At 49.4% G+C, this 21,540-nt stretch overlaps 1 protein-coding gene and 1 non-coding gene across 8 annotated transcripts in view; one reads left to right on the top strand and one right to left on the bottom strand.

Moving 5' to 3' along the window:
- Positions 1-21,540, bottom strand: part of HLCS (holocarboxylase synthetase) — a 167,506-nt gene that overhangs the window by 121,594 nt on the left and 24,372 nt on the right. For 6 of the 7 annotated variants that reach the window (XM_053657920.1, XM_053657919.1, XM_037127211.2 and 3 more), the window contains 3 exons: positions 20,967-21,129; positions 18,674-19,581; positions 13,726-13,905 (listed from right to left, as the gene is read on the bottom strand). In XM_053657920.1, coding sequence (XP_053513895.1) covers positions 13,726-13,905; positions 18,674-19,581; positions 20,967-21,018 — 1,140 coding nt within the window. In that variant the 5' untranslated portion in view covers positions 21,019-21,129. The remainder of the gene's footprint in view (positions 1-13,725; positions 13,906-18,673; positions 19,582-20,966; positions 21,130-21,540) is intronic. The other variant, XM_053657918.1, reaches the window with a different exon arrangement.
- LOC119035769 (small nucleolar RNA SNORA38) lies at positions 12,156-12,285 on the top strand. Its single transcript, XR_005079870.2, has one exon. It is a non-coding gene; the product is annotated as a small nucleolar RNA SNORA38 (small nucleolar RNA).

The raw sequence follows: 21,540 nt of genomic DNA, 5'->3' as shown, positions 1-21,540 counted from the left end.
CGGCCTGCCCAGAGGCGGCTCGTCCTGGGTGAGGTGCGCACTCGCACAGATGGGACCGTCCACACCTCCGTGACACTGAGGGGGCACAGGCCTGGACCACCGGCATGGCCCCGATTTTGAGGACATCACAGGGCCCCACCATCCCATTCTATTCGCCAATCATCTGTTGGCCGGCCTTGCCCCTCTGCAGAGCTGTGCCCACGTGGGGCAGGGGACCCCAGCTCAGAATCGGGTCAACAGCTATGCCACGCTGGCCCGCTGGGAGGCGTTGGCTCTTCAGGGCCTCAGTTTCTTCATTTTTAAGACAGCTTCAAGATGCAGTGAAGAGTCCCAAAAGTTTACTTTTCAATAAAAACTAGAACAATGACTCTAGGAGCCCAGGATTAAAATACACGCGGTGCCTGAAAAGAGAGAACGGGCCAGTTTGAAGAGGATTCAGGGAAAGCCACGAACTTTCTATCCAGTCCACTCAGGTTAACAAAGTTTCGTTTGTTCAACTGGCTGTCACCATGGCAATCTGGAAAATTCAGAGCACCCCAGGGAACACCGCATGGGGCTGGGGAGCTAACGACACCACCCCAAGGGAGCAGGAGGGCAGAGAGGCACAGGGGCACTCGGGGGACGTGGTCTGAGAAGTCTGCACTTCAGAAAGCGCCGCCGGTTCCCGGGAAGGAGCAGCTGACTGACCAGAGGGTCCTTGGTGCTGTTTCTAAACTGGAAAGCACATTAATAAAAGATAAAACTCTTGCCCTAGCTGGTATAGCTCAGTGGATCCAGTGCCGGCCTGTGAACCAAAGGGTCTCGGGTTCGATTCCCAGTCAGGGCACAGGCCAGGGTTGTGGGCCGGGTCCCCAGTGGAGGCAACCACACACTGATGTTCCTCTACCTCTCTTTCTCCCTACCTTCCCTTCTCTCTAGAAGTAAGTAAATAAATAAATCTTAAAAAAAAAAAAAAGAAAAAAACACCTTGTCCCACTTTCTCCTAAAACTCTATTTTGTCAGTTATCCTCAGGCACATCAGTGGCTGATTCTTTTCGACTGTTGGACATGGTTGTTTACAAAATTCCCATTAGAGCTGAATAAAAGGTGACTGAGCAGGATGGGACTGGGCGGCCAGTCCGAGCTGGCTAGGCGGCTGGGCTGTCCCCTGAGGCCCCACAGGTCTCCCACACACAGGAGCAGAGGAAGCGTTTCACAAGACACTACTGGGAAAAGCCAAAACCTTTCTGAGTACTCAAACAAAACACACTTACCGAACGCCTACTATGGGCAAAACACTGGAAAAGGGACGCAGAAATTGACAACATATGGTCCTTGCCTTCAAATGATCTTGAACTACAGTTTGATGGGGCAGATACTCACATAATAACACAAGAGCATTTGTACACTATTTACACTTTACACACACACAGAAATTCTTCTAGAAGCAAGCAATCAGATCTGAAGTCCCAGTCACAAGACTTGCGTTAGAGAGTTGAAAGAAAAATTGTAAATCCTGTAACTCATGACGTGATCACCGGTGGAATTTTCCTCAACCGTGAGGTGGAAGCCCTTTGTTGAGCATGAAAGAGCAATGGGTTGTCCTCACAGCATATGGCTCCGGGATGTTCCATATTTTATAACAGCACTTTCCAGACCCAGTCTGTTGTAAGAAGTCGACACACGTGGGCTGGTGTGAAGGCAGGACATGCCCAGGGTCCGATGGGGTGGCGACCAGCCACCCAGACCCACTGAGAATCAGCAGGCTGCCGCTTTTACTTCCATTCGAGAAGTTAAAGAAGCTGCGCCACTCACACGCCAACTCCCAGAAGCAAAAGCGTCGAAGGCCCACACTCTCATTGGCACCTCAGCAGTGGGTCCTCTGCTTTGTGTTTTACATAAAGGCAGTAACTTACACATTTCCCCCCCAAATACTGAACCCTCTTTATCAAAATGAGGTGAAATGTCAACCAGGGGTAAATCCAGGTGAAGGTTACATGGGGGTTTTGACCTATTCTCTCGCCCTTTCTTAACTTTAAATTGTTCTTAAATAAGTTGGGGGAATGAAGGGATTTGCTCCAGGAGCTCAAAGACACCGGCCACCTCTGACATTCGCCGGTCATGTTTGCTCTGCTGTTAATTCTGGAATCATCAAAGATGCAGTTTTTGTAAAAACAAAAACAAACCATAACAAAACAGCCACCAGGAAGACCTTCCCTTGTTCCATGCCCCCGCTGAGCCAGCAGGGCCCTTACACTGGGACGGGGTCGCTGAGGCCGTTCCATGCAAGGACACCTCGCAGCAGAGCCACCTTCTGCTCACCAGGGGCCGCTGCCCCGGGGGCCAGGTCCCTGAAGTCCAAATGCAGGAAGTGCTTCCCCGGAGCACAAATCCCAGCGCGCTTCATGAAGCGTTAGCAGTGTGCGTGGAATCGGTGCATTAATAACAGCTTGGCACTGAATGAAAAACACACAACTCTTAATCTTAGGTCTTGAATCGCATCCAGGTCCTACGTAATACCTGGCTGGAAGGGACACAGCCGTGAGTGTATGCTTGGTGACGGGAGGCTGTGTAGTGAGACCCGAGTTTCGAAACCAGGGTTGGTAGCTGAACAAAATTTACTGGTTGCAGAAAAAGTAAACTCGCCTCTGGGGAGGTGAGCTCAGCCTCACCATTCTGACAGCGGCCCCTGGTGGCCAGTTCAGTAACGAGTGTTGGCTCCCGCGCTGAGAGTGCTGACCTCACCGCATTGAAGGGCGGTCCGGGGCAGTCCGGCCTGTCTAGGTAACAGCTGGGGGTGACGAGGGAGGCAGCAACGGTCCAGACTAAGGGCACTGTTGAGTCACGTAAATTAAAGTCATTGAGGTCCCTGTCTTTTGCATTAAAACAAAAAAAAAGGAGTACAGTCCAAGTCTTTCAAAAGTAGGAAAAAAAATAGAATTCATTTTAAGAGAGCAAGAGAATACAAGGCAGGTGATACTTCCCTCGGTTATCCAGTCCTGTAATTGTGTAGAACACCTTTCAATATTCAAAGAGCCCGGATTCCTACGTGAAATAAACTATGTTCTGTCTACATCCCCGCACAGTGTCACTGGCACACTGATTTCCACACACGCAATGCTGGGAATTCCTGTTGTGACGTAAGGAATATGGCAGAAACCTCTAGAAAATGCGGCTATTATTCACTCAAAGAATAAAACGGCCAAGACGGTGCGGCCCGACTGCTGACCAGCACCCGCACGGTTTCACTGAGGCGCTCGGCACCACGCTCCTAGGCCGACGGTGGGCTCACGGCACACGGCCGTGCAGGGAAGCCGCAGCTGCAGGCCGACCAACCTCTTCGTAAGGTGCACTCGGTCCTCTACTGTGAGAACAATCTGGAAGCAATCTGCCGGGCAGCTGCTCTCATCAACAAACTGTTTATTGTAAGAAAGTGGCTGGGTCAAAGGCTAAACATCAACCTGAACCGAAAGCACACGGAGCGAAAATCAATCCCACCCCTCTGCTAAGGAAACTCGGGACTTCACAGGCAGAAAAGGGAGGGCGAGGAGCTCCTGCCAGGCTGCGAAAGGGGCGAGTCGGACCAAACTCCCCGATTTCAATGTGCACGGTTGTTTCATACATTATTACAAATGGTTACTTGCTGCTATTTTCAGAATGGTCTAACAATGGGGCTGAAATATGGCCTTTGAAAGGGGCATGAAATCAACCTTCCAGCACTCCTGCCAAAAAAGTTACAATGGTTTTACCCTGTTACTTTCTTCTTAGTTAGTTTTATAAAGGAACAACATGTAGCCGTCTATAAAGATGTCCGTCTCCTTAGAAACTGGGACGCTGACTGCATCGGAGAGGCTATGAAGGAACTGTTTTTTGTATGACAGTGGTATGTTGGTTATGTTTTTAAGCACGTATACTAACATATCTACGAATGAGCCCTGGCCAGTGGTTGCTCAGTGGGTCAGAGTGTCACCCTACGCACCTCGAGGTCACAGGTCCAACTTCCAGTCAGAACTCGTACCTGGGCAGCGGGTTTGGTCCCCTGGCCAGGGCGTGTCCGGGAGGCAACCAATCCACATTCCTCTCTCACATCCATGTTCCTCTCTCACTCCCTTCCGTTCTCTCAAAAATAAATAAATAAATAAATGTATCCTCGGGTGAAGATTGAAAGTTAATTCATTCATTAATTAAATATTTACAGAAGTGGGAAAGGAGAGTTGCCTCAGAATAACATGGAGGAGGAGAGGGGAGGGGGTAGAACGCAATGAGACATCCCCAGCCAGAACGGAAGACCGAGAGGCAGGGTGCTCAGTGCACAGGGCTCAGTTCGTTATTCTGTTTCCTTTCGCATATTTGCTATTTTCTGTGAAATGCAGGGTGGGGCGAAAATAGGTCTGCCTTTGCTCACATGGAATGTTACGTGGTAATAAATAAACAATACCAGAATACACTGTGTTTCTTTGCATACTCACAATTCTAAACCTACTTTTTCCCCACCCTATATTTTCTTTTACTTGTACACAGTTCAACAGTTACAAGAAAGAATAAAATTTTTTTTTCTTCACTCTAAGAAAAGTATTAACCTACCAAAGCGAACTTCTCCTTGGGGACACACATACCACGGTATTACTAGGTGTTCAACAAGACTGTTTTTGAGCCACGTCTGAAACGGGGCTGTTAAATTCTAAGGCAAAAGCTGAAGAAACAGAAAAAGATATTCAGGGATCTGCCCAGCCTGACCCTGTCCGAAACGGTGCCAAAGGAAGTGTTCGGGGCTTTCATACGGGGTGGGAGGGCATCCGTGCACTGCGAGAAAGCCCCGCTACTATAGAAACCGGGCCCCCTGGTTTCGGAACAGCCAATGTAGCACGCAGACTTTAAAAACTTGTTTGTAAATTTGAGGCTGCTATCCTGTATTGCATGGGTAATTCTTAAATTAACAGGAAAGTTAATTTGAGAAAGAGCCTACACTAAAATTAAGCAGAAGCATAACTTTCTTTCACTGTGCTTAAATTAACTGTGGAAGTTGTCAAATTTTTCCAGTATAAAGATGAAAAGGGTTATAATTGCAAAAATCTGAGAAAAGAATGCATGCAAAGGAACAACTTAAAGAGTTTTTATTTTTATTTTTTTATTTTTTGCATCTCATTGCTTTCCTGGGACCAGCATGGCGGTGCAGAGTGCTAGCAAGGATGTGAAAGGTCACCTCATCCACCCTCCCCAACAGATCAGAGAGGGTGTGGTGCTGAGAATTCTGTGGCAGTGGACTGTCCTTTAAAAAGCCATCTCTGTGACACACCCATGCAGCCAACCTGAGACACCACACGTAATCCCACCATCACCAAAGGGAAAATACTCCCAAAGAGGAGATTCTTCAAAATTACAGCCCTTCCCTTTAAAGCATTTTAGGACTGAACAGCCAGAGGAAGATGCCAGCCATCAGGTCTATCGAGATCGCCCGTGGAAGGAGCACTGGGGCGATCTAGGCAACTCCAGGCTGAAAGAGTCTCCCACCCCGCTCCTCCCCCCCAAAATGAACTGTCATGTTTTAATTCATGAAACCACAACTTACTGTTTTCTTTTAAAAGACATATTTCCTTATTTACAGAATTTAAAACCAGGCAGGGGATCACCTGGGCCGTCACCCAATCTCTGTACTGGCTGCTGTACGGAGGACTCATCTTTGCTCAAAGACAAGAAAAAAACCCATCAAATACTTCCCTACGGCACAGAAATGTGAAGCTTTACAAGGTGGCTAAGAAGAATATTCCATTTTAACTTTAATCTTTCAAACGTTTACTTTGCCTGGAGGAGCCGGGTGGGTGTAAGCCAGAAGTTTTGACAACTCCGGGCTCAGGAAAGACTCGTGGTTTGTGATGCTGACAAGGAGCCCAGCGACAGCCCCTGCCGAGTCCCGCTGAGCCCCACCGCTGACTGGCGAGGGCCATGCCAGTCGTCTTTGCAAGGGGCTTTATTTAGAATTTGAGTTTCAGTCTCAGGGTGTGAGCGCTAACACAATCCATCTCTTCACCCCGAGCCCTCTCTCCCTACACTCAGACACACATACAGGAGACACACAGAACTTACACCTACACAACAAAATGACGTTTCAGCCTGTGTCAGTGAAGAGTCATTTCTTTTTTAGCAGAAATCTCGAGGCAGTGGACCCGAAGAGCCCTCGTCCTCAGGGGACCCGGGGAGAAGACCTCTCCACAGCGGAGAGTCCTATTTCAACAGTCTTACAGGAACGTCTTGATGCTCTCGTTAAAACAAACACATGAATATATACTTTAATTCATGTTAAAATGATAAACACTCACATACCACGAAAGGCTATCAAAACGAATGTTCTAAAAACTAGGCTGGTACCACGCAAAGCCACGTTGCTCGACTGGCCAAGCGCAGTTGGAACTCTAGGACACAAACTACCGTCTGCAGCATCAACCTTTCTCGCACTGACTGCCCTTAAACTGAAGCCTGAGGACATTCTCAGAAAGGCCAACACGACCCCAGCAGAGGGACCGAGCAGGAGTGAAGCGGGGCGCTCGGTGCCCACAGCACAGCCGGGACGGAGGCCTCTCCAAGGAAGCAGCTACGGGGGCCTAAACAGGAACAAGGCTAAGAAAGTGACTCACACTCTCTCGTCTCCGAGAGAAAGAGACCTACGGACAGACAGACCAACTGGGCTGAGCGGTCCTGCTGCCACGCCGGCCTGCTCTCACCGGGAAGCCAGGGGCATCTCCCCCTGCACCAGCCCCGCTCACCGCTGACATCCAGCACAGGAAACCACTCCCTGGTCCCCCCTCAGGCCGGGCAGATGGAGGGTTAGACACCATTCGGGTGCACAGATCGCCTGGCATTCTTAAAGTGCAGAAACACCATAATTTTTTTTTTCAAGACAGCATAATTCCTGCAGCGACATTTTCAACGTAGCATAAATAGAAACACCATGTGCCCCCAGCTGTCAGTCACATTTATCAGCTGGAGGTCTGGTCTGAGACCCCAGTGCTCCCAACCGGAGAAGGACACACGGCCGCCTCTGCTGGTACCATGGGCACCTCGCCGCCACGTGGCCCCGGCTCCAAACCTGCCACGATCACAAGGTGCGGGCCCTCTGATCCCTCTCACCCGGACCAGCCTGGGCTCACTCCGGGGATGTCTTTGTCCACTTGGGAGCCCAAAACCTGCTCTGCGGACCGCTGCAAGCCTTCCCAGAGACAGCTTCCACCGCCTTCCCCAGGAGCTACCGCCACAAGCCGTTCCGCTCACACATGGCAGCTATTAGGGTGCTGACGGAGAAGACAAAAAACATTTGGTCCTGGCGGGTTTTTACTCCAAAGAGCCTGCTTCCCATCCGCAAATCTATGACTGCATAACGGAGGATATTAATAGTCTAAGGAAATAAAACCGCCCTGCCTAGACGGGCTGCTCTGCCCGAGAAGCCACCGCCAGAGAGGTCCCCGCCACTCAGAGGCCCGCCCGCCCTCCGCCAGGCCAGCGGCAAGAGTGCAAGGCAGACAAAACCCCAACTCGAGCAGCGCCACCACGGCAGACACGGCCCACGGTGTGCTGTGTTCCCCAGCCTCTGCCTCGGTTTCAGCCCAGAAGCAGTGACGCTCCCAAGGAGCTCCTTGGAAACATTCTTGTGGAAGCAAAGATCCCAGTGAGAACACAGCAGCTGAAAGCCTGTCCCCAGATCACAGAGCGAAAGAAAGGCGACCAAGGAAGACACCCACGTGTCACGTCTTTCGCATTTCAACATCAAGACCCATCCTGCCACCTTTGCTGAGGGTGTTGTGTTCGATAACAGGAAGCCCGTTAAAATGAACAAAAAATGTCCAGTTTAGGGGAAGGGAGTAGGAAGAAAGAAAGGAGAGAAAGAGGGATATGAAAGAGCCTTAAAAACATTCACAGCCATAAAAGCTTTGAGATGTTTGCTTTAATCTGCCAGCTGCTCTTTCGCTGGCCCGACCGTAAAAGCCGCCGCGGCCCCACGTCAGCCGCATGTCAAAAGCTATTCAGGGCGCACCTGGAATTCTGACTTTCTCTCTAATTTGGATCTCAAAAAATTAGTTTTTAAGCCGTGTTTTAAAGTAACACCAGAAGTCTCCCTCACAGTACATTCAAGATTCAGAACCAGGATTAAAGGTGAAGGGAGGAAGCATTCTGCACCAAACACCACACTTTAAAAAAATGGAGAATTCTTAGGAGCTCAGAACAACCTGGGAGACCCCTCGGTTTGCTCTTCTGAGGGGGGGGACCCCTCCCTGGCTCCTCGCCCCAGGGCCACTGTGAGACCAGATGAGCCCAGGACACTTGGTTAACTATAAAGCGTGTTAGGAAGGAATTGCCCTGGCCGGTGGCTCGGCTGGTTGGAGAGTTGTCCCGTTCACCAAAAGATCGTGGGTTCGATCCCCAATCAGGGGTCAGGGCACATACAGGAAGCAATCAGTGCATGTTCCTCTCTCACATCCATGTTTCTCTCCCTCCCTTCCTCTCTCTCTAGAATCAATCAACATATCCTCGGGTGAGGACTAGAAAGAAATGAGAAATTATCTCTTATTTTCCAGAAACTTCTGCAGCAAGGTCTCCCACTTAGTAGGCACACAGTGTCTGCTAAATGAAGTGGTCAGCAGGAGAAGGGAGAATGGGAACCACGGGGTGTGAATTAGGCTAAGATTCCTCATAAAGCAACCAACATGGAGATGCTAATTCCGTGGTGGAGGGGACCACACAGGAATTTTCCAACATGTGTGTGTACAGATATCAAAGCTCGTTATCAATACCTGTTTCAATGGAGGGTTGTAGCAAATAACCTGGGGTTCAATCAAACTGAAATGTGACACCAGTTTGTCATTAAGCCTGTCTCATCCGCCCCACAAGCCCCACACTACCAGGTTACACACGCACAACAGGGCGATTTTCCGCCAGCTGCTTTAATAACAAACCCAGTTGTCACTTCTTGTTACGGTCACACCTTGACCCAAGGCAAAGGGACCAGTCTGACAGGACTGCTGCCAACATCCTGCCTGCTCCTCTCTCGGCCCCTCCACACCGTTAGCGACCAGCTGCGAGGAACGCCCCCCAGAGAGTCCCAATTCTGTAGTTTCGGGCAGAGCCTCGTGCCCCCGGACCAGAGCGGGGTGTCCCGGAGAAGGGAGCAAGGCGGGCTGTGCACTGTCCCACCCTCTTCCTCCCCCTTCTCCTCTGCTGGGCCGGGGCATGGCAAGGGACCCAAGGTGGCAGTGGCTCTGTGGGACGCAGGGAGGCTGAGGCTCCGTCCTGCATTCAGGTTCCAACGTCCATCTCGGGGCAGGGCCCTGGCCACGGCTGCTCGTGCCCTTTCCCTGGCAGAAATAAAAATGGAAGGAGCAAGAGCAGGAGTTCCTCAACTGGACTTGACACTCTGCACAGGAAGAATCGCTCACACACTCATGTGCCCCCCCAGGAAGTCGTGCTCCTGCTAACTTCCCACCACCACCAAGGGCAGGTCGGGCAGGTGGCCGCCCTGTAATCTGGCTCCACAGAGCCCCATGGCCCAGGGTGTAGCTGGTGGGTCTCGTGCTCCACCTCCATCTCCAGAAAGGAGGTCACTTGCCTGCAAGGACTGGCCGTGTGGTGTCAGCATGGCCTTGTGGTCCTCTGAGAAACAGTTCGAGGGGTTTCCATCAAGAAACTGCTATACCCGAGCAGGGGTGGGGCACTCGAATTATGGACTGGAGGGCCTTCCACCCATGGAAGCCAAGCAGAGCTGAGGCTGTGAGAGCCACAAGTAAGCCTAGTGGCCATGCACCAACGTGAAGTCACTTACTGACAAAGCTGAAGCTTTTTAACTAATTGGTACTGATGGCGAACATGAAATACAGTGTCGACATTGACATCGACTCCTTGCCTCTCACTCCAGTTTTGGCCACTTACGGAATACCTTCAAAGTCTACTGACATACAGTCATTTGTTCTTTCATTTTTAATAACTAATTTTGCTCTTTATAAAAATACATGTACATTATAGAAAATTAAGAAAGTACAGAGAAAGTTTTAAAAGCTTATTAAACTCACCCTTAGCCCCCCCCACCCAAAAATATACTGTATATAAGCCCTCACACTGTATTTCCTTCCAGTCTTTTTTCTATGGACTTAGGTATGAGGTATGCATGAGCTCATGTGTTGCATTAGTATACTTCGACATATCATATATTTGCTGAGGCCTGAATTTTAATCCTGCCCCTGGGAGTTTCGATGAAACAGGAAGAGCCGGGTCAGAGAGGAAGTCGGCTTGGCCAACAGGACTCCGCACCTCCGTGAGCCCCGCTTCCTAGTCCTGTCGTGCACCCTGACACTATGAAATCACAGTGACTGGGTTTGACAGCGGAAATCACATATTACTGGGGCATCTGGGTGTTGGTAGAGGCCTCAGAACACACCCCCAGAAAACACCGAGGGTCACTGCACTTGGGGTGCCTTTTCTACTTGGATCACCATGCTAGTCATTTGCGTTCATGTCACAGGAATATGGAAGCGCAGAGGTACCTCATAAATCTCCTGTGCTATTTGCTATAAAGAGCGAGTGTCTAGGCACCGAACTGTATAAACACAGCTGGTATGCAGTGAAAGTATTTAGGTAACTAGTGTGTATATTCTGTTCCTTCATATTCCATCCTGTAATGGTACCTAGTACACAGTCGATGTTTAATGAAAGGTGAATACTATTAACTGTAACAGTGAAACAATCTCAACAAACCCAGGAGAAAGTGCCACCAGCACCATGGAAAACTACTAAATTATACTAAGTGAAATTGATGTCGAGAGAAAATAAATCTCTGAACTACTTTAAGGTTCCAGTGTCTGCTCACCAGGCAGCCTAGCTCAGCAGCGACACCGTGTGGTCAGAGATCTTTGATTCCCAACAGCTCGCAGCATTTTGCAGGAAGCAGAGAGCCAGAGCAGGCATCTAATACGGAAGGCAGGTGATGGACTTAAGAGTGGGCCGTGTCTAAACTAACGGGGTGCCAGGATGCCAGGGGCCTCTCCACACCACTTAGTTCCATGGGAATCATTAGGATCCACTAAGAAGGCTGCAGGAAAGCAAAGCAAACAGAAAGTACTTGGGTCCCCATCCGCCATCCACAGCTACGCATGCTGAACCACCAGCATGATGACCACAAGGTGCTCCAAAGTGTCTCTGTCTTGGCATCAGGAGAAGAGCAGGAATGACCCAGCTGCCACCACAAAGGCCATCACAGTGGGCAAGGAGCCACCCTCACATTCCCCTGCATGACGATCCCTTAGAGAATTTGTATTCCAGGAAAACACAGTCTAAAGCTCTCACTTCCTACATCTCCTTCTACCACAGAGTCCGGATCTGCTCAGAGGAGTTGACACACACTAAGGAATGAGGACGGACACACCGTCCTACACTCACTCAGCCCCTCAGGCCCCCAAAGTGGAATGGAACCCGGGGGCAGGGGTTGGGACAAGAAAAGTCACCCACAGCAGAGATATCCAAGACCAACCAGACCGAACAGAGACTCGAAACAATAAGTGAACATTGCTGAAATTACTCTTTTCCAAAGTTAGAACAGGGGTCATTTCATTTTTGTGGTTAGTGCATGGGGTTACCAATTAAGAGGGGAAATGTATCCCCCAGCCCCAGGCAGTTTAAAGAACCTGAAGGACAAAAGGGGGAAGCGCCTGCTGTGTACTGTAATATAAGCAGATGCCAATTCAAAGCCTTCAGTATTTCAGGGGATGCTCATCCTAAAGGAGATACAGGAAAAGCCTCGAGTTCCAAACGTCTGCTCACAGGAGAGAAACCTGGGGACACCCTTTCTTCTCCATTGCTATGTCTAGGGGTCAAGAGGTGCAAGATCCAAGACCAGCATAGTCAAAAGAACTCCCAGGAAAGGTCAGGGAGCGTGGTCAAAGGCAAGCCCAGGTCTACCTTGTTCCCTGGCCTCCGGGGCCGTGAGTCTCCTCCAAGGCAGGGAGGCACAGCCTGACCTGTCCGGCCCCAGCCCTCCATGCTCAGGACAGAAGGGAGGGGGAAGGTCTATGAGAGTGACAGTCCCACCTCCCCTTACCCACATGGTCTAGTGGCAGGTCTGTAGGTGGGTCGTCTACAAGAGTTGAAGCTCTGAGGACCAGCTTTATTTTGATACTTTTTTATAAAAGTCCCAGATGTCCCCCTACGAAGGCATGTCCGTAGTTCCCTGTCTTTGGACACGTAAGAACTGGAGGCATAGAAGTGTGGACTGGATAAGTCTGGGGCCAGCTTGCTCCCTGCAGGCTCAAGATCAACCATCACATGTAAAGAGGGGCAAAAAGTCCCCAGATGAACAGAGGTGGTGCTTTTGCTTCTGTGAACAGAACGCATTAAACAGATAAATGATGTGCAGCTTTGATTTCCCAGGATGAGAGTCCAAACAAAAGTCATGTCATTCATTCTCAAGAGCACCCAGTAAAAGGAGGGCAAACTGGCTAAATGATGTGTCATGAAAATGCAATTTAAAAAATGTTTTAGATGGAAAAACAAGCACCTGCTGCTTCACTGTTAATTTTTAAAGTTCAGAATCACTACCTACAGTACCAGGCACTCGTCAGAAACATGGGATACCTGTAACTCACTCGACCTCCCCACAGTCTAATACTAATATTAACAATTGTAGTATCTTTTCAATCACAAAATTTATATGGACCTGTTATTATTTAATAACATACATTACTTCATACATCAAAACATACATTATTTCATCCAGTCCTCAAATACTCCTGTAAAATATACTAATCCTAAATGCTCCAGACTCTTAGGGCGGGCTCATGGCTCAGCCCTGCTCGCTCAGCAAGTTGGCCAAGAAAAGGAGAGCGCCTCCTCTTTTAAAAACATTGGGGTAGGAGTTTTAATGTGCTCTTTCCGAGGGAAAGCAGGTCAGTTTGCTGTTTCGAGTCACCTGGACTATTAGACACTTGCTGAATCTGCATGGTTATGTCACTAAACTCAGCAACTTCCCTCTCTAGCAGAGGCAACAGAAAGAGTCCCACGAAATAATCTGCCATAATTAGTGAGAAACTGACAGCTTGGCAAAGCAAAGGGATCAGCACAAAGACACGCCTGGGGAATGCGGCCGCCTGCGCAGGTATTAATCGCAGGCGTCACTGCAGACACAAGGCCAGGAAAGCTGCTGCACACATTGCCAACTCCATGGCCATGTTCCTCTCAGACACCACCAAGATCTGAACTGAAATCCAGAGCCCCCTTGGCCACAAGATGGCAGACGTCAGCACAAAAACTTGTGATTGATCTTTCCCCTGCCAAGATTCGCTGACAAAGACCCAAATCAAAACAAAGGTGTTCAATCCCAAATGTGTGAATGTTGTGCTTTCCAAACACACTCTTGACACATAAAACAAGCACCCTTTTCCTCGTAAAGTGGGCGGGCCAGAACCTTAACACTTAACACCTTCTCTAAGTTCTAATAGCCCCTCTCTCCCTGTCATGCAAATGCCAAAACTATGAGTTACATTTGGACACCTTTAAGGTTGCTCTGAAGTCAAAATAGAAACTCAACATGGAAATCAAAGCTGAACCCATTGCAATGGACAAGTCGGTGCAGGACGCTGTTTCGAAGAGGGGCACCCGGGCGCCCCCTGCTGGCGCGCGCGCGCGCACACACACACACACACACACACACACACACACACACACACACACAGTCTCTCTCTCTCTCTCTCTCTCTCTCTCTCACTCACTCACCTCTGCCGCAGACAGTAAGTGAAGGGGTGTTAAGGCAGGAACTTGTCTGACGTCACAGCTTAGGCCAAGGGCGGTCAGGATCTCCTTGAGGACTTCGTATCTTTGAACATTGCTAGATTTGAGCAGGTTAAAGTCTTCGGCTTGCACGATTGAAGAGGTGGGAGGTAGTTCTAAGTGCACCTGAGGGGAATGAACACCACTTCATCAATGGGGCCACTTAAGAGACATTAACAAAAACAGTCTTTACCAGTGCTTCTGAAAACTTGAGCATAAATCCTTCGAATGATCAACACAGTGTAAACATAACCTGAATATGCAGAAAGTAATGCCAAGCCATAAAAAGATGCAGAAGAGCCTATTAAAATTGTGGACGTCAGGCTGGGAAGCTGTGCTGGAAACGACTCAGGAGAGTAATCAAATTCTTCCCGGGTCCTAACTTAATCAGTAACCAGTCTTAGGACCTTGGGCAAGTCACTTAACTTGGTTATATGAACAAATATGGAAACTTAGAATATGGTTGTGCTGAGAACCCATGTAAAGTCACTCCAGAACTTGGGAAGGTACTCTGGGGTCGGGCTTGAAATGCTGCTCTACCTACTGGTCATAACTACGAGGAAGCAATTCCAGGAGGACGAAAGTCTCATTCCCCGTTTTCAGAGTGCTTCCAGAAATTCAAATAGATGAGAGGGTTTGGGGGAACCCTGGAAAGGCCTGCCCCACCTCCCTCCTTTGCCTGCCTGAGTTTTAAGATTAAGAACTTCATGTATTTAGTCCAGGCTTTAATTTGTGCAGTTAAAATTGAAACAGTACCGCCTATCAATGAAAGGGATGGGTCTTGCCGCAGAGGTATGTACCAGAACATGTAGCTCCTTCAAGATCATATTCTAACTGGGCCTCAGAGCCTGGAGGGAGCCGGAGTACTGAGTGCCCAGGGCAGCAACCTGAGCACCTTTGCCTAATTATTCATGGTGCTTTAGCCAGGAGTCCGCGCTCCCAACCTGAGCTGACAGTCTAGGAGCATCATGAAAACAGGAAGCCTGGAGCCAGTCTTCCGGCAACTGAAAGTCTCTAATTCCCACCCAAGCATTAACCAACCAGAACCACTGTCCCCAGATGCTGTCCAAATGGTCCCACTGTTGCAAGTGGAGGCCAGTCTGACAAGGCTGATAGAGCAGTGTCCACCCAACCCCTAGGACGGCCGGTCCCTGCTTCACCCAGAGTGTATCCCTGCGAACAGCCCAGAGTGGGCGCAGGCAGAAGAGGGAGTCCTCTGAGGGATTCAAATTGTGCTATGTCTCCTGGGCCACAGTCTCAGTCTAACCGCGTCCTGTCCTCCCTGGAGGGCGAAGCCAGGGCTGGTGCAGCCAGTGAGCACAGTGGCTGGTCACAGTGAACTCGCACGAGCAGGTGGCAACACGGAGACGGCCACGGCCCCGGCCCCTTACGGGTGGCACAGATAAAATGAGTGAGGCTCTCTCCGGACCTGGGCTCCAGGGATGGGGCGTGGCTAACAGCACGTGTGCTCCCCAGGCTGTGACCACAGCCAAGTAGCACCCAAGCAAGGGTTGTGGCACTCGCTGTCCCGTGTGGGAGATGCAGAGACAGGGTTGCTCCCGCAGGCAGGTGTCCAGCTTTCGTGGGGGAAGGGCAAGGAGAGCCGCTGAGACTGAGGAGCGCTTCAGTCATTCTCCAGATTAGAAGCTTCCACAGTGGAAGCAAGAAGAGGCCATGGCTCGCTCTGCACTTCCATTCACAGCCCCAGAGGCAGAGCATGCGTGCGAGGGATGGGCACTGAGGTCCTCGGTGTGACCCGACCAGTGTCCCCTCCTCTGGCTGTGACTCTGTCACTAGAGCGATGGGCCCATTTCTTCTAAAATGAAGGTGAGAGGGACAGGGTGCTACCAGCACTTAGTAGGTAAAACAGCTAACACCAGACAAGGCACAGGGTGACCCCACAACAAAGGAGGATCTGACCAAAATGTCCACGGCACCGTGGTTGGGAAACTGCCGTGAAAGCAGAACCACTTCTGCCATGTGCTGAGTTAAATAAGACAAAGATACTCTTTTGTATGGTGTCAGGTGGATGCTAGACTAATCAGGGTGATCGCTCAGTAAGTTACATAAATGTCTGATCACTATGTTGTATACTTGAAACTAATATAATATTGTATGTCAACTGTACTTGAAAATTTTAAAGTTTAAATACATAAAATTAATATCCAATTTACAGATGAGGTCTGTCCAGAAGGTATCCAGCCATGAAAAATAGAGACATTTTCTGAAGACACAAATACAAGAAACATTGTACACAGGACAATGATGCCTCAGTCCCCCTTCAAAGAAAGCACCTTGGGACCTCACACAGTTCTCCCAATCGCCATTCATATTTTCCTAAATCTCACTGACAGTATAAAATCTCTTCCCCTTCAAAGCTGATTTGAGTTTTGGAAAAAGCCAGAAGCCACAGAGCACCAAATCTGAGCTGTAGGGGGGCTGAGTCACCTGGGTGATTTGATGTTCCGCCAAAAAACTCTGCACAAGACGTGATGCATGAGTAGGCATTTTGCTGTGATGAAGCTGCCAATCACCAGTTGCCATAGCTGCGGACCTCTGCATCTTCTGAATAGTTTCCACAGAGCAACGTTCAAGCTTAACACAAAATCTGATGCAAACTCGTTGCTCTACTCGCACAATCACTTTGACTGTGACGGCCACACAGTGCACATGCTCACTCAACGGGGTCTACCACCCCCGCTGACTAGTACAGTGAAGTCGTCATTCTTCACACACGCACATTCCAGTCCACTCTCCTTGGCTGTCCGGTTACACCAATATCGTGCAAACTATTCTCCTTATATTGAGAATGGCTGGACTTTTTCCAGACAGACCTCTTATGTATAAAATACACAGGATGGGACAAAAGTATGTTCACAGTCATTTGTATGGAAGATAATACAATAATTAATAAATAATGACACAAGAATAAATTCTGTGCTTGGAGTACTCACAACTGTAAACCTACTTTTGCCGACCCTGTATATATATTTTTAACCCCTTTTAGAGATTTTTACTTGGATTTCTTGCCAAACTCCTGGCCCCTTTGCTAATCCAATGTCAGCTGTAATCCACAATCTTAAATTTTCCCTGCAAACCTGATCAGTACCGTCAGGACCACAAAATCCCCTTTTCCTTTGTGGTGATAGACCAAAAGCCACCAGACAACCACCTCCTGTGCAGCTGTGGCTGCCCTTGAAGTGCCTCGCCCCCTCTTACTGGGTCACCTCATTACTCGATTTATTGCAAAGCTGAAGGCGATGAAACTGAACAGGACGGAGGAAACCGACCAGCCTGGGAAGACGGTCACGGGCTGGTGGTGCCGGCGAGGCAGCGTGGTGACACCGGCCTGAGGAGAAAACAGTGACCCTGTCCCAGAGACCGGGAGTCATTTAAAATAAAAAACGACACTCTACTCCCCCGAATCCGGTTTTTGAAGCTGCATCATACTGCCTTTTTTTCCCCCTAAAGTATCAGATTCTATGGCAGCAATGGGCCCAGTGGCACGGGGCAGCCGCCTGCCTGCCGTGCGGCTCGGGGACGGACCGCAGCAGCGCGGCTCAACCTTCTCGTACGAGTCCATGCGCCGGCGGTAAAATTCGCTACTCAAAACTGAAATGCAGCCCTCGAAGTGGGGTTTGGAAGTGAATTTTCTGAGAATCCATATTTACCACAGTTACTGTATTTGCAGAGAAAAGGGGAAGAGAAACATTTAGTAGGCCTCCAAACACAAATTCACGTAGTCGGCAACCTAGAGAAAACCTGGTCGGGTTGTCCACGTCCGTCTGTCCTGAAGTCCAGACTCCTTACTTACGTGCATCTGTGGCTGAGTATTATCTCAGGAACAGATGAGTGGGGGAAATGGTAAAGAAACCAATGTTACCCTTGAAAAATGTTTGGTCAGAGACTCAGGAGGGCTGGGAAGAGAGACAGTATAGGAAATGAAAACAGCTACGAAAAAATGAAATGGTTCTCCAATTTAATAAACAGATTCCTATAATGAAACAATGTCCGTTACACTCATCCTGGGAACTATTCTGGGCAAAATATCTACATCTCCTTAATTATCTCATTAGTTCACCGAATCCTTAAGAATGTTCATCTAACTCGAACGAAAACTTTTGCCCAAAGGCATTAAAAGATTTGCCGTAAGTGATCGGGAATTCTGAAACAGTCTGTCCTACCACTATTCGCTTACACAGACAGACAGCTGAAAGGAAAGCGGTAAGGGAAACCCGGCAGCTGAGCCACAAGACTGCCCGGGATGGGCAGATGGCAGCCTTTCCTTTCCTCTCCCTCTCCATTTTTTCCTTACCTATGTATTTAGATGCCCTGTATCTAAATCATATCAATATTCTCTACTTGAAATTTTTCTCAGCACTCAGATTTCAAGAATGACAAATCACAGGAGAGAAACAAAGGATTTGAAGACGTTTTCAACGTTCGCAGCCACGCTGGTTGGGGCGCAATCCTGAAACCCCCTCCGGAATCACCTCCCCCAGGGGTTCCACTCACTACACTCAACAAAGATTTGACTGTATTAACCAGAGTGGCCTTTGAGGCAAGGGAGCAGACTACTGTATTTTAGAAAGATTATTACCACTACGCAACAAAATGAGAAAGAATTTTTGGGCTAATCTTTGGTTAACCAGCAATTTTAATTAGCCATAATGCAGCCTGCCACATTCCTCCATCACAGGTGTTTTGGTCAGGCGAGATATTCACGCAACAGGAAAGCCCTGATCTACACCATCTACTCAAATCAGCAAAAACTCCCACCTGCAGGCCAGAGCACCCCACAGGTGCAGCCTCTCAGGCCTCCCAATGCACAGCTGTAGGGGCGAATTCCCCTCAGAGGTACCCAAGATCAAGACAGAGACACCCGCCTCCCTACCTGGCAAAGAACAGCCTCTCCCCCACGTGCTCCGAAAGGCACTTGCACAATCAGCCTGTCCTTGTCCTCGTTCTCCAGGTGGCCCCGGAGCTTGCCCAGGCTGGGCTGCTCCCCGAGGCCGTCCTCGTAAACACAGCCACTGCTCAGGACGCTGAGTTTCACCTGGCTCTGGTCAGCCTTGCAGAAAACCAAGTCCTGGACCGCCTCCCGCAGTGCGTCCTTGTTGGTCACCTGGAAGCCGGCAAACGTGAAGGACGAAGACAAGCCTAACACCTTCCCTCCCTGAGAAAGGTAGGCCATGAACTTCCGATGCAGGTCTTCAGGAACAGCCTCCCTGCCAGCGAGGACCAGCAGCAGGCAGTTGTCTGTCCACGGGTCCCTGCGCGCGCTCTCCCCCGACAGGAGGTAGAGGGTGTAGCCGTCCAGGTCCACGCAGTCAGCCAGGACCGACCGCACCCGCTGGAACCTGTCTAGAGCTTCCGGGGAGTCAGAGCCCACATAGATGAGGATGTTGGGTGTCTTCCCTGTGATGCTGCCTCTCCTCCCTTCTCTCTCAGGGCAGGTGGCAACAGCACCACCCTCCAAACTGCCACTGGGGTCATAGGGAAGATCTGGAATGTTCTCTGCAGATGCAAACTTGACGGATTCAATGGTGCTGTTCTCTAGCTCCAAACACTCGTGGCAACTAGACAGATGGAGGTGACAGAGCTCGATGCAGCCCTCCCCTCTGTCGCTGTCCTGGGAAGGCTCACTCCCAGAGGTGCCATCTCCAGCACGCTCCATCCCGCCTGTGTCAGGCTCAGGCTCGGGCTCAGTGGCAGGGTCAGGGCTCGGCTGCAGGACGTGGGCTGGCGTGTGTGTGGCCTGGTCCTTAAGCTCCTTCAGCGCAGAGTCCTGCAGGTGCACTGCTAAAGCAGGAGCGGAAAAGACAGTCAGCTCTTCGGGTTTGCGGTGCACCCTAGTCCAAAAGCCGACAGCACTCTCTGGGCTCCCTGACTCGCGCTCCCCGGCAGCCGCTGCACAGCTCTCCCTGCGTCCCCACGTCAACTCAGTGGCATCCTTTGGAACCACATTATTGCTCCCACCTGCTAGGAAGGGGCCTCTGAGGATCCCGAGTGAAATCCGAGCCCCCACAACACCCCACCAAAGAAGAATCAGAAGACCTCAGATTCCTTCCTGGACTAGTCAAGAAAGTGAGCTTGCCCTGGCTGGTGTGGCTCAGTGGACTGAGTGCTGGCCTGTGAACCAAAGGGTTACCAGTTCGATTCCCAGTCACAGCACAGGCCTGAGTTGCAGGCAAGGTCCCCAAGAGGGGGTACGTGAGAGACAACCACACATTGATGTTTCTCTCCCTCCCTTCTCCTTTCTAAAAGTAAATAAATAAAATATCAAAAACGAAGAAAAAAAGAAAGTGAGCTTGGCCTGCTTACTTCTAAATTTGATTTCTTGGCTGTCAATCTCCTATATGATAACGAAGCTACAAAACAAAATCATCAAGTACACCAGGAAAAAGACACTCCCGCGAAACTTACCAAACCAACCGTGCAGAAAGGGCCTTTCAGTATCTCGTCTCAGGACTGACATGGAATTTATAATCACTGACCCAGAAACCATTTACTGAGCACCTGCTACATGTCTGACAAGGTACAAGGCACATGCACGTGGCAAATGGGGAAACTGAGTGATTCACACAAATTTCCAAGTTGGTAAGTGACACTCATTTGCTCACTGCTTGTGCTTTAGTGGTGCACCTGCAGGACTTTGGTGGATGTCAAAGGCCAGCTTCAAAGCTTAATTAAGGAAGAATACTTTGTGCATTTCCAAAAAAAAAAGATGTGCCCCAAAATATTGTGGTATGTATATTTCAGGTAAAAAAAACCTGCTAAGGCTTAGACCTCCGAGTAACACTGACCATGCCTGCCATTCAATCAAACTATAGTCTGGAAACTAGTTATACCGTATCAGATCGGGAGAAGTTACATGGGTTCTGAATTTGCATGCTAGCTCGAAGACAATGCAACTCTGGGTATCCTCGTTTAATAATCTTAAAAGCACCAATGATATACTCGGGGTTAAACACCTCAAAAAACTGACAAATGTATGAATTTTATACTAGTATGGAAATCTGAGTTGTTGTTGACTGAATTAAACTGAAACTAAGCACTCGCCTAAGTCATACCAAATAGGTGTGTTCAAGAGTCCTTAAGCTAGAGGGGTGGAAAGAAAAAAAAAAGAGTCCTTAAGCTAATAATCTACGGCACCTGCTATGAGGAAAACATCTACAGTCACTCACAAACAATCTTTTGGGGTATCAGTCCATTAGCCATCTGGAGTCGGTCTTCCATGAACGCCACCCCCAGCCTGCTGAAGTCATCCACACTTGCTCTGGCAATCAACTGATAAGGGTCCCCAGGTCTGCAAGCTAACGGCAAACAACAGTCTGCCCACTTCACAATCTGAGAAAAAATGAATTAGGGAGGAGAGAGAAAAAGAGAGGTTGAGATGTTCTTCTTTAAAATAACAGGCACCGTACTTCACTTTCCCTTCGCCTCCCTCCCCCCACTACATTATCACCACCAACGTGGTTCTAAGTCGCTCTCGCTTCTGCCCAACAGCAGGGCTTACGAAGCACTGAGTATAAGCCTCTCCTTTCAAAGTAAATGGGGCCTCAGCTGCTTTGCAAGAAACTAAAGGAGGAAAGGGCCACTCCCCAGACCCCGCTAAAACATAAACTTGCCCTTCAGTAAGAGAAATAGAAGTAAACACAAGTGCACAATATCCGATGGTCCCTAATGGAACCCAGGGACCGGCTTTTCTCGAGTGTGGAGCACACCCACCGCAACAGAGCTCCCCAGGAGCCCTGGCTG

The sequence above is a fragment of the Artibeus jamaicensis genome, unplaced genomic scaffold (assembly GCF_021234435.1).
Source record: "Artibeus jamaicensis isolate MK-2021 breed Jamaican fruit bat unplaced genomic scaffold, CSHL_Jam_final scaffold_474, whole genome shotgun sequence".
NCBI classification, from domain to species: domain Eukaryota; kingdom Metazoa; phylum Chordata; class Mammalia; order Chiroptera; family Phyllostomidae; genus Artibeus; species Artibeus jamaicensis.
This window is presented reverse-complemented; position numbering and strand designations above follow the sequence as displayed.